Source organism: Barbus barbus, assembly GCF_936440315.1.
Source record: "Barbus barbus genome assembly, chromosome: 40".
Lineage (NCBI taxonomy): Eukaryota > Metazoa > Chordata > Actinopteri > Cypriniformes > Cyprinidae > Barbus > Barbus barbus.
Window position 1 is genome coordinate 7818231 of NC_136718.1, and position 16857 is coordinate 7835087.

Below are 16857 nucleotides of genomic sequence, written 5' to 3' on the forward strand. Positions count from 1 at the left end.
AGCACCCACTAAAGGTAGCAGATTTAAAAATAGACGAGGCGGTTATGTTTGTGCACACACACATATTTCTCTCCTTGACATCTCATGTTAGGTGACTATTGTGTGATGTCTTGATGCACTTTTCAGACAGTCTCCAGAAACAGGTGTTTCTACAGTGCAACCATTTCTACACTGGACACGAGCGGCACACTGTGACATGACAAAACGTGATCACTCCCTTTATAATCAAAGCGGTCTACAATGGAAACAGCCGTTGCAAAGCTCCATCAGTTGGAGGACACCCGGTTTCTATTTGACGCTGCACAACTACTCGTCCATCTGAAATAAAACGGTTTTGTCTGAAAAAAGCGTGTGTGAACTAACTGCTGTGCATTTTTTATGTTTCTATACCTCTCGTTGCGATGCTAAATGCTTGTAGCTCCTGGTCTATTAATTCTTGGTCTGTAACATTTTGTAAAGGTTTTGAAAAAAATCTCTTATGCTCACTGAGGCTGAATTTATTTGACAAAAAAAGAGATAGTAACAGTAAAAACACTAATATTCCAAAAAATGAAAAAAAAAAAGACATTCTTGTGATGCAGAGCTGAATTTTCTGCATCATTACACCAGTCTCTTGTGTCATATGATCCTTCAGAATTTCTTATTATTATCAATGTTGAAAACAGTTGTGCTGCATTTTTTTCTTTAGATTTTTTCCCCCAGGATAATTTGCATAGACAATTCTAAAGAATAGGACTATTACGAAATGGAAATCTTTTGCAAAATGATAAACTTTGATCGATTTAATGCATCCTTTCTAAATAAAAGCATTAATTACTTGAAGTACGTACTTAAGTACATAAGTACTTAAAACAGCAACAATATGATCACTTCTGACACTGCATGGTCACTTGCTATTGGTCTTTTTCCTCTTAATTCAAGAACCTACAGCAACAAAAAGACTCAGTTACCAAGACAACACCACACCACAGCAGCCAACCAGCAGCAGCAGCAGGACAGAAATGTAAAAGCAGGCAGCGTGGATCAAGCTAAAGGTAGATGTGCCTGAGGGCAGCTCAGAAATGTGTCAGGGATCTGTCAGAGATGGCAGTGCTCTGATAAGGATGGAAGAAAGGGAACAAGGTGAACTTGATAAAGAGGCTGGGTGGCTGTCAGTGCAGTAAAAAGTCAAAATCTCATCCGAACACAAGCACCTGTCTTCTGTTTTTTCTGTAAACAGCAGAGACAAAAGCAGCTATTAAGATAGGGAAGTTACTACACCTGCGCAGTGCGCACAAATTCTGCAAGACATTTTTTAAAGGTCTGTTCAAAAGTAAAACAGTAAGGATGTGATTTAAATGGCAAATGTGACAATCCTGAAGTTACTTAACATAAGGCAATTAATTTTAGTAACTGAAGTTGGATGTGGCTTTGTAAGAAGTCAATATAACAAACAAATAAAAATTTATTGCAGCATCATGCACTGCTAAAAAGCTAAAGTTACTTAAAGGTACAACATTATTCTAATTATTTTTAAGAAAAACTTATGCATTATGTATAATGTGCACAAAACCTGGAACACGTCAAGTAAAGACATTTTATTAATATTAATTATATATTATAGTGTTAAATATATTAAGAGTACTGTATATTACACAGTAGTCTATTTGTAGTAGTCAAATTGCACATTATTATTATTACTTTTATGCAGTTTGCAGATTTTGTATTGCACATAGATTACACTGCATATACAGCCATGCACTATCAGTTCATGATTGTTACCATATTGTTTGCTGGCTGAAATACAGGGAAAAAAAATCATAATTATAATAATAAATATTATTATTATTATCATCATCATCTGAAGAAAGATTTGGGATGTCAGCCAAAAGCAAAGTTGCTTAAAATGTTGAGCATAATTAAAATAATTAAGAAAAAATGTGCAGATTATTTATAACATGCACAACAAAACCTAGAATGTGTGTCAAGCTAATTAATTTTATTATATATGCATTATGAATTACATATGCTATACCACAACACATACACTACTATCAGTGGTAGTAGTAACACTTTACAATAATGTTTCATTTGTTAAATTTAATATGCATACGTACATGCAGTAAATGCTGAACTAAGATAAATGTTGTATAATTTATTAATATAGCTAAGTAATGTTAACAAATGAAACCTTACTGTAAAGTGTTACCTTATTAATATTAATCACCATTTCTTTACATTTATGTATTTTTTTTTTTTTTATGCATTTGGTTCACAGCATGTACTACTACTACCACCACTACCTACTACTTATTATTATTAACAGCAACAAGAGGGCAAATTACATAAAGGGACAAATTCTTTATGGAAAATCATTGCTCCCTCTTTTTAAGACATCGCTACTAAAATGCACATCAACATCACCAGTGATAAGAGAATCTTTAAGCTCTGCCTCCACCCAACAGAGTGGCCATCATACAGCATGCTTCACTGTGTCATCACCCTAACACACACACACACTCAAAAGGCCTCCCTTTGACACTTTCAGACACATGAAAGCACATGACAGCACACACATACGTAAACAACCATCAGACAAAAGACACACAACGCCCATCATCCAGCCACACTACCTACGACACGACTCAAACTCCAGCAGCACTAATGCACAGATGTGAGAGCGTGAGCAGATCACGTCTGCAAAGTTCCCGCTGCTGCTTCGGAGGGAAAGCAACAGGCTACTCCGACACAAAACAGGGTCTTTCGGTTAACACTCACCACACTGCTCACTGCACAGGAAACCTGGTTGATGTCCAGCACTGCTGTCATGTTTCATCCAGCGATCACAGAACAGACACTGTCTCTGGTTCCCTCTTTTCTCTCTCCTCAGAGAGAGGGGCGGTGGCAGGAGGTAAGGGAGGGGACAGCAGCGATTAACAGAGACCAGACCGACGGCATTGAACACCCACCAATAACAAATAAAAGCCTTCTCCCCTCTCAATAGAAGCCGACGTTGGTAAAATGAGAGGATAAAAGGGGGATCCAAAGCAAAGCAGATGTATAACTGCCTGGAGAGTGTGTTTGAGAGAGAGGAGGGCACTCGAGCTGCTCTAATTGGATTTACAGGGTAAGGTGGAGGGGGTTGGGTGTGTAAATCTCTGCTTTTGTTTCAGCGGGTGAGTTGATAAGGGTGATTATTGGGAAATGTAATTAATAGAAGTGGATAAATCCATCCAAAAGTGAATGCAACATGCGGTACCATCCAAGTTGCTGTTGCCATAGTGACAATACATGCATGAATATTTCCAAAGGTCTCCGCTATTGTGGTTAAAGACAGAAAATGTGAAAGGAAAGGAGATTCGAGGCTCTGCTGTGGGAAATGTGATCGTCTGCCACAGTGTAGTTTTGTAATCCTAAACTTAACCTCTTCTGATCTTCCCGTCCGGAGAGCGCAGCCTGGCTGCAGCGCTGGGTAACTGTGAGGAGGAAAAACGAAGCGGTGCTTTCTATTTAACCAAGGCAAGACAAGATGACTAGGTGATACTACAGAGCTGAATACCTCAAGCAAATCTGTTCTGCTGTTGGATAACCTCAGAGATTGTGCATTACTGTACAATACCATTTCTGGCTCTCATTGAGGACTTACAATGACATTTTAGGCACAATATCACTCCCTACAATGACAAAAGTTTCCAACAAATTTAGGTGAATGATAATTTTAAGTTGACGTGGAACAGATTTCTTCTGACTAGTGTGGAAGCGCCCTTTGAAAAGATTAATAGTGTTTAATGTGCACTTGAGTGTACTTCAAATCTTTAAGAACATAAAAAAAAAATGCTTGAAATCAGAGTCAGGGAAAGTTACTTTTAAAAGTAATGCATTACAATATTGCGTTACTCCATGAAAAAATAACTAATTGTGTTCCTCAGTTACTCTTGGTGCAAGTTACTTTTGTATTACTTTTTGTAATCTGGGCTGGGCTTGTTTATTTTTATTTTTTTTTAACAACAAAAAGTTGGCAAGTGTAAAGGCCCTTTCACACCAAACGTGTAATTAATAAGCCTCAGGCTGAAGAATGTGTGTCTGTCTTAGCACCTCACTCCCAAATTCTCTCAATACGGTGACAGGAGATGTGTCAGTGGAAAGGTGATGTCAGTGGGTGGTGATGGCGCAGTGGATAAGACACATGCCGTTGGTGTGAGAGACCGGGGTTCGAATCCACTGTGAGACACTAATGTGTCCCTGAGCAAGACACTTAACCCCTAGTTGCTCCAGAGGCGTGCGACCTCTGACATATATAGCAATTGTAAGTCGCTTTGGATAAAAGCGTCAGCTAAATGAATAAATGTAAATGTGTGAAAAAAAAAACAGAAAAGGAATACAGTAACGTGTTACTAATTTGAAAAAGTAACTCAGATGTTTCATTGTAAATTTAAAAGTAATGCGTTCCTTTAGTAGATTTACTTTAGCTTAAGAGACTTAAGCACACTTGTAAGTGCACTTTAAGTTTTACTTTAAAACATTGTGCATTTTAATTCATGTTTTAAAAATATTTTTTCATGCTTTAAAGTATCCTACACTTATTTTGATGTGTTGACTACCATAACTAAACCAATTAGTACGTTAAATATATTTTAAATATACTAAATGACAACAGTGTTACAATGTGTAACTAGAAATTCAAAATGAAAGAAATGACATTAACGTGCATTTTAGTTAATCAAATATTTGCCAGTATTTAGCCATTTTTCAAAGATAAGTGTCATTAAAAATTAAATGTAAAGATAACTTTATATTTAAGCACTCTAAAGTTCCATTTAATGTCAATTTAAACTATAATCTATTTTCATTTAACTGCAATTAACATGCAATTAAAGTGTCCAAAAGATTAAAGTGTTCACACTTAAGTATATTCTTTTAAAAAGTACAATACTTCCATAAGTATTCTTTTTAAAAGTTTTTCACAAGGGCACTCTTTAAAAATGCCATCCCATGTAATCAAGTCTTAATGAGTCAGACACTTATATTGGCCAGAAAAAGCTGCCAAGTGAACAAGAATCTTCAAACATGAAGTGACCAAGTTTTTATGTGCCACTTATGGGTGGATAAATCTGAAATAGATAACAAAACAGAGGGGAGATGACAGAGAGAGTGAGTAAGTGTGAAGGGTGTAATCTTAATCCCAGCTCTCACAGAATGATGCTGCTCTTACCATTCAACAATGAAATCTGTGTTAGATGAACACATCTGATACTGCTGATTTTTGACTAAGGATTTAGTCTGTTTAGAGACCGAAAACTGACCGTAACACAAGTAGGAAGATTTAGATATTGTTATCAATCTATAGACAAATACCACTGTCATTCATATATTCACAGTTAATTATACGCTGATGTGGAAACACTGAAGTGCTCACAGCATCATACAAACGTAAAGCTACAGGCAAGGTAAACTTGACCTAGATCACATCAGATGTGTGCACGTCGCAATTCAACAGCAACGCAAGACAAATGGTTTGTAAAATGGGTCATCTTAGATCATTAGCGTCATGCAACAATGCTGATAGTCAAGAGATAAGAACAGTACAATAGAGATGAAGCTGTGTAGGCAAACCTATTCACGTTCTTTGCAAAAAGCAAAACTATATGTGTGAATATATATATAGGTAGGCCCTACTAGACGGTGCTAAATACCCTCAAATGGAAGCAAAAGCAATTGAGGATCTGGTAAACTATCCTACATGTTTTTGCAGCGTTGAGCAGTGTAGCCAATCACAAACATATCTATTGATTTCTTGAAAGCAATGGCCAACCACAAACGTTTTTGTTTGTCAGAATTCCTCCACTTGCTGAACGCGCCGGAGTTTCAAGTGCAGTTTTGCATGCTCGTGAATCATCTCATGACTAAGAGCAGACACTATGTAAATAAGAGATTCATTGTGTAGATCGCGATGAACTAAGAAGAGTGACGCTTTTTAGACCGCGGTCAAGTGAGCCGTCATCTAGATTTTGCTGAACGTCTGTTAATGGAATAAGGTGTTGTGATGCATGAAGCTTTTTGGCGGTGCCATGCATTTGTACCGTAATTCTAAAAATAGATGAGCATTCAAATCCAGGCGCCGGATGGCTTGACCGTTCGCAGATGATGGCTCACTTGACCGGGGCCTTTTTAGTGATAATAAATGGAGCGGGCTTTGTGCACTTTCTATGCAGTAATCCATTCAGAATGTGTATGAACCTTTTGTTTTTCGGACACATGCACGCTGTAAAGTTTCAGGAATATTTATAGCAAATAGCAGTCTTTGACAGAGTGATAACCAAAGACGGGACAGTAAATATATGCAAGAGCACCCTCAGTGATTTAATTCTGGAACCGGTCCTGGCCAAACCTCCACGGACAGTGCGTGTCCTGAGCGAGATCAAGTTCACAGACCAAAAGCGCGAGTAAACTTTGAGTACGGGACATGTATAGTAATTTAATTTCCAGCAACGGACGGTAGAAAGTTCAGGAACTAATGCGATTTATGACAGGCTACAGTTTATTTTTTCCTCACGTGTCTTGTCTTTGATTCAAAACGGACACATTTTAAGTGACACAGGAAAAAGACAAGGAAAACAATAATGAACATCAGAAAAGCAGCGTGCACATTTCTGGTTAAAAATGAGAGGCAACTGACACTTAAAACGGTTAGCGTCGCTGTTCAAATCAGCAGCAAGAGTCAAAGCTAGACCACGGTTCTAAATGTTGTTTTTAGAAAAGTTATTCTCGACTGTGCTGTATTAAGTGCTTTGATGTGTTGCAATATGATAGCGCATTGTTATGATGCTTACATCCGAAAGGGAATGTTGTTTTGCTGTTGTTTCTGAGGTTCTGAATGCTCTGGACTGGGTTTTCATTAAGGCTATCTCAAGATTTTGGTGCATTGAGCTTTTCTTTACTCTGACGAGTGCGCCTCAGTCCCTGCCGCTGAAAAACAGCCCCACAGCATGAGGCTGCCCACCAGCACAATTTACTTTTGGGATGGTACTCCACAGGTGATGAGCAGAGCTGGTTGCCTTCAAACATGATTTGAGGTTCATCAGACCAGAGAATCTTGTTTCTCACAGTCTGAGGGTCCTTTACGTGCTTTTATGCAAATTCCAAGTGTGTTTTCATGTCTTCACTGAAGAGAGGATTGAGTCTTGCCACACTGCCATAAATCCCAGATCGATGGAGTGTTGCAGTGGTGTTTGTCCTTCTGTAGGTTTCGCCCATCTTCATATATGATCATGAAGCTCAACTAGAGTGACCATCATGTTCTTGGTCACCAATCTAACCAAAGCCCTTCTCCATAAATTGCTCAGTTTGTCCAGGAGGCCAGCTCTAGGAAGAGTCCTGGTTCTTCTTGCATTCAGGATAATAGAGGCTACATGCTTATGTGAAGCTTCAATGCAGCAGAATTTTTTCTGAACTCTTCCTCAGATCTATGGCTTGACACAATCCTGTTTCTGAGTTCTACAGGCAGTTCTTTTGACTTCAGGGCTTGGTTTTTGCTCTGATATGCATTTTCAGCTGTTAGATCTTTTATCCAAATCATACCCATTCAATTGAATTTGCCACAGGTTAACTTCACTTGAAGTGTAGTAACATATATACAAGCAATATGAATTCTCCTGAACTAAATTTCAACTGTCCCAGATAACAGTGAATACTAACGCAATGGAATTAAGTTTTTTATTTTTAATAAATTTGCAAAGATGTTAAAAGCTAAAAACTCATGTAAAATATATAAAAACATTTTATTTCGTTTTCATATTCTTTTTATTTACATTTTATTTAAATGTCAGAGTCTGAAAACTGATTTTTTAATTTTTTTTTAGCAATCCTCTTTTTACTTTGACGTAATTGAAGATTGGCTTAAAAAATAATTTCAAGCATTTCAGCATAATTCTGCGACATAAGAGAATGTGGACAATTAAACAAACCTCCATCATTAAATATTGCATCATTTCTTTCGTACCTAATGATATCATATCACATTCTGTGATGCACAATGTTTGAACTGTCAAAAAGCATGTGAACTGCTACAAAAGCCATGAAGATCACACAAAGACAAAACCTGCATTATAATGTTGAAGTTAACTTATGTAAGTGGCAGTGAGATTGATTCTTCCCTGATCTTTGAACATGCCTACCGTTTATAAACCTATGAGCATAACCCAGAAACACAGGTTAAGCCTTGACATTTCAGATGGTGTAGCCTTGTCCCAGGATGCACCTGAGGTTCTGATGGATGAGAGAGTGGGTGAAGGGGAACAAGGATTTCCCTGCGATTGCAACGTGTAAAGAAAGCCCCCCGTGGAGCAGCCCACGCGTGTACACCCCAGCGCAGGAACACACCCCTGATCAATGTAACTGTTTGCAAGCGAGTGTGCTTGAGAGCGGCCACATCAAGCAGCAGGTGTATCCTGTCACAGCAGCAGTTGAGGATGCTCCAAATCTGCTACGCTGTCAGAGATGAGAGAGGCAGAGGGTTTTGATCTCAGATATTAAAATGTCAGCCCTGTCTCTACACTGTCTGACAACTATATATATAAAAAAAAGTTAAAACAGAATTCAATACACCTCATGACCCACAGAGGGCAGTGTGTATCTCCACAATCCTGTCTAACTGCTTCACAAAAATCTCTATCGAGCCAAGCATACTTGGAAACAACTTTTTAAACACAAATTTGTTAACATTAGTTAAATGCAATAGTTATGAACAAAGACAAAAATATATATATATAAACACTTAGTATGATACTTAGTACTTAGACTTAGTACGATATTGATTTTGGCCAGTTAGTAATCAAGGTATAAATACAAATATATACTATATATATTAAAATTCTAGAGATTATATCTTGTGATGAAGTAGGGCTTCTTAATCATGTTTATTTTGGTCAATACTGAGATCACAATTATATATAAAAATAAATCAGGAAATATGAAAGTGCACTGCGGTAAAAGAAAAGGGTGAGCTGGATTTAAAACAAAAACAACAAACCTTTTCACTTAATTATCCTGTTTCATAATTGTTGGAAGCCCAAACTGTAATTGACAATAAAATTTTATTAAATCATGCAACCCTATAAGGAAGTAAAAATGTTATGATGAAAATGTCCAAAAAATGTCCTATTTGTAGTAATTGTGAAAAAGGCACAGCATGCAGTCTATCATACTTTATATCACCAGCTTTGTGAATTACATAATTGCTGCTAGAGATTAACTCTGTAACCTGTAAACATGTTTTTGTGTTTACAAGTAATAGAGGGAGTTGAAAACAGTTGCATACAGCAAATATGATTGTAATGAGAGTAAATTGTCATCTCTTGTGTCTGTCCTTTTCCGGCAGCGTCACGCCTGAATAAACACATCCGCTGCCCCGTGTGCCATCTGACCCAATGCCATAGAACCAACGCTGCACCATCACACTTTAATCAGCCAGACACTGAGAGAGAAAAACAAGCCTGCATAGCCAGAAGACCAAACAGCATCATTTAGCTAAAGTTGCTCATTTACTAAACAATAAATAATTCTGAAACATACAGAACAAACCAAACAGAGCTAAACAACCATCAAACATGTATTTTTTTTTGCGAGAACAGCTTGACTGTTAAATGTATTTACACTGCCCTCTTCAGGAGGAGCCCAACAGGTGTCAGCTTACATCACCTACAGAGCCCATTCTCACACCGTCACCATAGCAACTGCTCAGCCTAATGACATTAGCATGCCGAGAACTAGAAACGCTAAAAAACAGTAATGTCATCAGGCATTATGGGGCTTCAAGGAACCATTAAGGTTGGACTCTTCAGGCAGTTGTTTAGTTTCTTAATTGAGTTCCTCTAGACTGATCTTGTAGCAGTTTCCTCTTTCTCCCTTTGCAGGAGTTCAGAGATGTTACATTATGTAATAGTTCAATTCCTCCTGTTGCATAGTTACCAGCTCTAGTACAAATCCAATAAAAAAAGAAAAAAAAAAACTTTTAAACTGCAACACAGAGGACAAATGGCACATGTACAATCACTACAGTTCATGACTTCACCCATCTCTTGTTTATACTTCATTCGTATGACTACTAACACATTCAGCTTCCTCTCAGGTGTGTGACTGTGTGATGTAATTCTCGCCTGAGACGCCGATCCATTCAACCAGCTGACAAACCTGCAGACCCAGGATAAATTTAAACCTGTGAACACTGGTATGATCCTAGATCCTCACATTTCGATAAATTACTGTGTAATTTACAGCACTCTAAAAATACTCCAAATGAGCTTCACTAAAGGGTACAGACCAAACCTCATATAAATGAGCCTCTTTAATACTTCAGGAGCTGAAGACCTGAACTCTGAGACTGAACTGTTAAGGGGAATTACTATAGGTGCATAGACTACAAATTTTACTTTCATGCAAAAACATGAAACATTCTTCATATGAAAACACAAAAGGGTTTTATTTTGTATTGTGACTTTACCCATTTCAGTTAATAAAACACGCAAAGCGTGCATTATGCATGTTATGTCGAAGAAACCATGCAAATAAATTTCTGTAAAATGATAACTAAAAAAGGTTAACTACCAGAATTTGTTTGTTTTTTAATTAAAACAATAACAAATTAAATAAATATAAAAATGTTTTATGAGCAAAATGTCACAAAGAAAAGATTTATAAAATGACAACTAATATACACTGCCATTCAAATGTTTGGGATCAGTATTTTATTTTATTTAAAGAAATGAATACTTTTATTCAGCAAGGATGTGTTAAATTGATATAAAGTGAAAGTAAAAGACACTGTTAAAAAAAAAATTCTATTTTGAATATGCAGTTCTTTTTAACTTGTGATACTTTTTTCAGGATTCTTTGATTAATACATGTTCCAAATTTTTTTTAAAACTTAAGCAGCCCAGCTGTTTCCAACATTGATAATAAATCAGTATATTGATAAATCAGAATGATTTCTGAAGGATCAAGTGACACTGACGACTGGAGTAATGGCTAATGAAAATTTAGCTTTGCATAACAGGAATAAATTATATTTTAAAAGTATAATAAAATAGAAAACCATTGTTTTAAATTGTAATAATATTTCACAATATTACTGTTTTTCTCTCTATTTTTTCCCCTCTATTTTTGATCAAATAAATGCAGACTTCAGCAAAAGATCCAACTGATCCCAAACTTTTGAACTGCAGTAAATATTGCCTATTATTTAACATGTTTTCTGAAAACTGATAGTTTTCTAGAATCTACGAGACATCGTGGAAAATTAGTTAAATCTAATCAAAATTACTTATGCCTGCGGTACCTCCTCTTAAAGAGGGACACTTGCTTGTCTTCCTCACAGAAATTCCTCATGTCCCTTAACAGGACTTGTTTTTCCTGGCTGAAATTGGACTACAACTGCCCTATACCCGCTGAGGATCAGATGTCAATCTGATCAGGTCTGAGACAATGGAGAATGGAGAGGACACTGAATAATGAAGAGCTGGTGAGCAGCACTGACAGAAATGTGCAGTGGTCTGGAAAAGACCAGATCACCTCTTACACTTGTAGAGCCTACGGCAGGAGAGCAAACACAATCAACTGAAATGGGCCGTTAAATGTGCTGACAGCATAATAAAAATAAAATTACATATATAAAATCACTGAATGACTGCCACTGGAGAAAATACCAATAAAAAAAAAGAATGAAGTGAGGAGAAATAATAGTGGAATAAATGTATAATAATGAAGTGTGCTTACATCCCCGACTCAAATCTTGCTCTTCAGCAAATAACACAGTTGTGTACACGACTTGCTCTCCTCCAGCTCAACTCACCACCCACAAGCCCTCCCACACACCCATAACACAACAAAGAGACACCAGAGTGAATTTCACTGCTCAGCAGTGAAGCACAGGTCAAGAATCTTTCACCATCACACAGTGCTGGGAAATAAACCAGCGGCACAGGAAGAGTAGATTAATGATTGCGGGTGAGCGCTACAGGAGGTCATATGCAGCACATACAGGCCTAATGACCACAAGAGACTCTTACCTGACAATCAAAGTCCTGGAAGTTCTGTCCATTCTGTGTGGAAAGAGAGAGAAAGAGATCAGCTGAAAGGGTTAAGCATGTAATGTTAAAATACCAGGTCATGCAAGACACAATGGCCCATACCTGGCATTGACCACATAATTATATTCTGTTAAAGAAAGGACAAAGTATTCACTTCTGTAAATAACTGAACTTTGTGTGTACAGATTGAGACTGGCAGAACATGACATGCATATTCAGCTGTGGTTTGCACTTGTGGTGTCACACCTTCTCTAATCTAAAATGAATTTGGATCATGCAGATGTTTTTAAAACAACAGAGTATTTTAAGGAACAGATTTTATCACCAGCTATATTTCTGCTTAACTGAACGACACTGTTGGTCAAGCAGAGAGTGACCACCAGGAGTCACAAAACCCACATGGTCTTTTTAAGAGAAGGAAACATTTTCAAAATGTTTTTGTAAAATGTAAACATCTTTTACAGAGCAGATCTGTTTAGATGGCAGTGTTGTTGCAGTTCACAATCTAACTTTATAAAGCCATCTTTATAATATTTGTTATGCAAATTTCTAAGGCATCTAAATTATCAACATGATCAAAACTGAAAACATACACAATTTGTCATCTAATTGATATTTCATATTTAGCAAGTAAAAAGTCTTATTTCCTTTCTAAAAGTGTACATTTTATATTGCAAGTAATATTTTAAGATGAACATGGATTGAATCAACTTGGGTTTATGAAAAACGTTTAGTTGTTCATCTCTCAATAATCATTGTATTGCATTATGTCTTGTCCCCCACAAAAAATACAGAACTTTCATCATAAAACTAACATGTAAATATCATCTTAAGACATATTATTGGCAAATATAGAGTGACAACTGATATTTATATGCATTTTATGTAAGTCTTATACTGTTTATTTCCACTATCAGAATTTCATCTTGCATATCAGCACCAGAGTTCTTATTTTTGCTCAGAATACAGGTGCATCTCAATAAATTAGAATGTCATGGAAAAGTTCATTTCAGTAATTCAACTCAAATTGTGAAACTCGTGTATTAAATAAATTCAATGCACACAGACTGAAGCAGTTGAAGTCTTTGGTTCTTTTAATTGTGATGATTTAGGCTCACATTTAACAAAAACTCACCAATTCACTCTCTCAACAAATTAGAATACTTCATAAGACCAATAAAAAAAAAAAACATTTTTAGTGAATTGTTTGCCTTCTGGAAAGTATGTTCATTTACTGTATATGTACTCAATACTTGGTGGAGGCTCCTTTTGCTTTAATTACTGCCTCAATACGGCGTGGCATGGAGGTGATCAGTTTGTGGCACTGCTGAGGTGGTATGGAAGTGTTTGAATCAGCTTTGCTTGACGGTATTCTCAAGCTTGCAGTCATCCCTGTTGTTTGTGCACCTTTTCCTACCCAAATTCTTCCTTCCAGTCAGCTTTGCATTTGATACAGCACTCTATAAACACCCACACCTTTCAGTAATGACCCTCTGTGACTTATGATGATCTTCTGGATCATTGCCAAGTCAGCAGTCTTCTCCATTATTGTGGTTTCAAAGAACAAGAGATACCTGGAATTTATACTGTAAGGATGGTCATTAATTGAAACTCAAATGTAAATATTCTAATGTTTTGAGATACTGATTTTTGACTTTCATGAGCTGTAAGCTCTAATCATCAAAATTAAAACAAAAAAAACTTTAGAAATTTCTTTACATGCAATGAATCAAAAGAATATATGAAAGTTTCACTTTTTGAAAAGTTACAAGAAAAAAATTAACTTTTTCACGACATTCTAATTTATTGAGATGCACCTGTACAACAGACGGAGTACGAGCAGCATTCTCTTCTTTATCATAAGCCATAAAAGCCTGATGTATACATTTTTTTGTTAAAAGTTTCAATAAACCATTCCAAAAAAACAAAAAACAAAAAAAAACTATTTCATGTTTGCTCAATAGTGCTCTTTAAAGCCTGACATAAGGCAGTATATGCATACTTTATATAGTACACACACATAAATAAGCTCTTGTTCTTGAGGATTTTCTAGCAGCTGCTCATTTCAGTCTCTGTTGTGATACCAGTGGCTGTGAGATTAGGACCTGATGACATTATACATCATCTCTCTGATCTCACTGCTCCGGTACAGCTCGGTATCCAAGGGTAACGGGCTCCGAGACGAGTGCCTTGAGGAGCCCGGGATTGAGTCAGAGTGAGAGAACTGGAGTGGTGGGGTGAGATGTAGTTAAAGACAGAGAGGGGAAGCACTGGCGTTCACAACCAGACAAATGTGTGCGAACTCACCTTGTCTGTCAAGAGGGGTTTGATCTCAGTCAACTGCACATCCTGTAACTCATCCATCCTCAAGCCTGACAGCTGCCCGTCACTACAGAGAGAGAAAGATAGAGAGAGAGAGAGAGAGAGACAGGACAGATATGGATTAGTACATCATTACAGTCAGAACTGACTTATTGACCAACAGGGAACATGGCTCAGCATGCCAAATGCTCATGAATACAGAATTACAGTAAATAGGGCACAGAGAGAGAGAGAGAGAGAGAGAGAGGGGGAGAGAGAGAAAGAGAGACAGAGGGAGGGGGTGTTTAACATCCTGCCTAATAACCACCACCAAACTCCCATTGTCCTTGTTAACCGAATTCAGATGAGCTCATGTTTAATTCATAGTTTAGCTCTCTGTGGCCATCCTGAAGGTCAATGCATGCAACTGTTTCAGGAAGGGCATTGTGTAGGCTTGTGTCACCCTTATAATGGCACTGGGTGACTTACTGGTGTTGCTGAAAAAAAGGTTCTGTATCCCCTGCGCTGCTCTCCATCCGGGATCAAATGTGCTACTGCATTTTAGGGCAGAACGCAAGCATGCAAATGCAGATATCAGTCCCTTTGGGCGTACTTAAAGAAATGAAACGGCATCAGAAACTGATTTTACTGCTGTAACGTGACTCATTTCCTAGTAAAACAGGATTTTCAATAAAAAAAAAACATGTTGGGTATCCACTGGGAATTAATTGGATCATAAAATGTGGGCGAATCCTACTAGAATAGGCCATAACAGTTTATATATTGCATATTAGGGTTGAGAATATAATGTGTTTAGACACATTTTGAAAGGCAACAGCACATTAGAGTTTGAATTTACATACTACTGTTTGAAAGTTTGGGGTCTGTCTGTATGCACAACATTGATACAAAATGTTTCTTGAGCAGCAAAGCATCATTAGAATGATTTCTGAAAGATCATGTGACACTGAAAAGTCAGCTTTACATCATAGGAATAAAATTACATTTTATAATATATTCAAATAGAAAACAGTTATTTTAAATTCTAATAATATTTCACAATATTATTGTTTGAACCATTTTTTTTTTATCAAATAAATGATATTTATAAGCATAACAGACTTCTTTCAAAAACATTAAATCAAACTCCAAACTTTGGTAGTTTGGTAGTCTTTTTAGTTCTGAAACCACCCAATCACCTTCCCTTCCTGGAAGACTGCTGTGCTTTGAGACAAAGGGAAGGACTTGCTGACCCAAGACTGTATAAATGTTCTGTACACCTTGTGCTACAATGTCCAGGTGTCTGCTTCTCCGTTTATAGGCTTTGGCCACCTGTAATGACTTGGCATTCAGTAAAATCTCTCTGCTGCCCTAAATCACATGCATGCCAGGTCAAGTGGACTAATTTTGCTTACAGTAAGTTCCCCTGGACCTTGACTGACTGTCTGTGGTGGTGAGGATGCGAGAGGAGATGGACAAAAGGATTTAAGGTGAACACTGGGCCGCGGCTGGCATCCGCAGGAGGGCTGACAAGTGTTGACAAGGTCACAGTCAGAGACAGAATGCCATGTGTGTGTGTGTGTTAGATGGATTAGTGCAGCTACTCAGAGGGAAAATGTCGATCTGTCACAGTGTGTAGGGTCAGTGATCTGTCAAAAGACAAGAGAGACAGCCTTATGCTCATGAGTGTCTAGATTAGGGGTGTGCTCAAAATATCGATTCTTAGATACATACCGATATAATAAAAAAAGATACAGTATCGATATTCTAGCCCTTAGTATCGATACTCCGCCCAGCCATTAGGGGGCGCAGCGGCGCCCGCGAGTTTCAAAAAACTCATGGAAAATGTTAAAGCAAGATGTAGCATTTAAGTGATTTCATAGTGAAATATGTTATGGCAGTACATGGTGTCACAAAAAATAATTATAAGAAGATTTAATAAGAAGTTAAGAATAATAAGAAGAAGATTTTGTGCTTGTGTGAGCTCAGACTGTACCCTTGGAAAGTTAAATGTTGACTTGTGGTAATTTCCAGATTAATACAATTTGTGTACAATTAATCAGAGCACTTAAAGTTGCACATATTTAAGCAAAATGCACTTTGTTATAATGCACTTCAGGGCTCGACAGAGCGAGCATTTCACTCGCATTTGCGACTAAAAATAGATGTGTGCGAACTGGAAAATGTATTTAGGAGCGCAAGTGCGAATACAAAACAAAATACAAAACAGCCTAACTTATACAGTAGCCTATAACAAACTATTAATTTATTCTGTTTATTTATGGAAAAATTGCGATGCAGCCTCATATGATTACTTTAGAACTTTAAAAAGGCAACGGTTTAATTTAAATGAGCACAGATGAGAAGAAAAGCGGAGCGAGTTAAAGTGAAGACGCGCTGAATGACGCACATTCGCCACTAGAGGGCGCTGCCGTTACCCCGGTAACCCAGTAAACAAATCAGCTGCGCTACTTTCCTAAAACTGTGTAAATAA

At 37.3% G+C, this 16857-nt stretch overlaps 1 protein-coding gene across 2 annotated transcripts in view; it reads right to left on the reverse strand.

The window, feature by feature from the left end:
- LOC306859687 (protein NDRG3-like) overlaps positions 1-16857 on the reverse strand; it is a 61056-nt gene that overhangs the window by 20107 nt on the left and 24092 nt on the right. Inside the window, exons 2-3 of one of the 2 annotated variants that reach the window (XM_079400861.1) lie at positions 14370-14451; positions 12042-12074 (exon numbers count right to left, since the gene is read on the reverse strand). In XM_079400861.1, the coding sequence (XP_079256987.1) occupies positions 12042-12074; positions 14370-14426 (90 nt within the window). In that variant the 5' untranslated portion in view covers positions 14427-14451. Of the gene's footprint in view, positions 1-2757; positions 3109-12041; positions 12075-14369; positions 14452-16857 lie in introns of those variants that run through there. The other variant, XM_079400862.1, reaches the window with a different exon arrangement.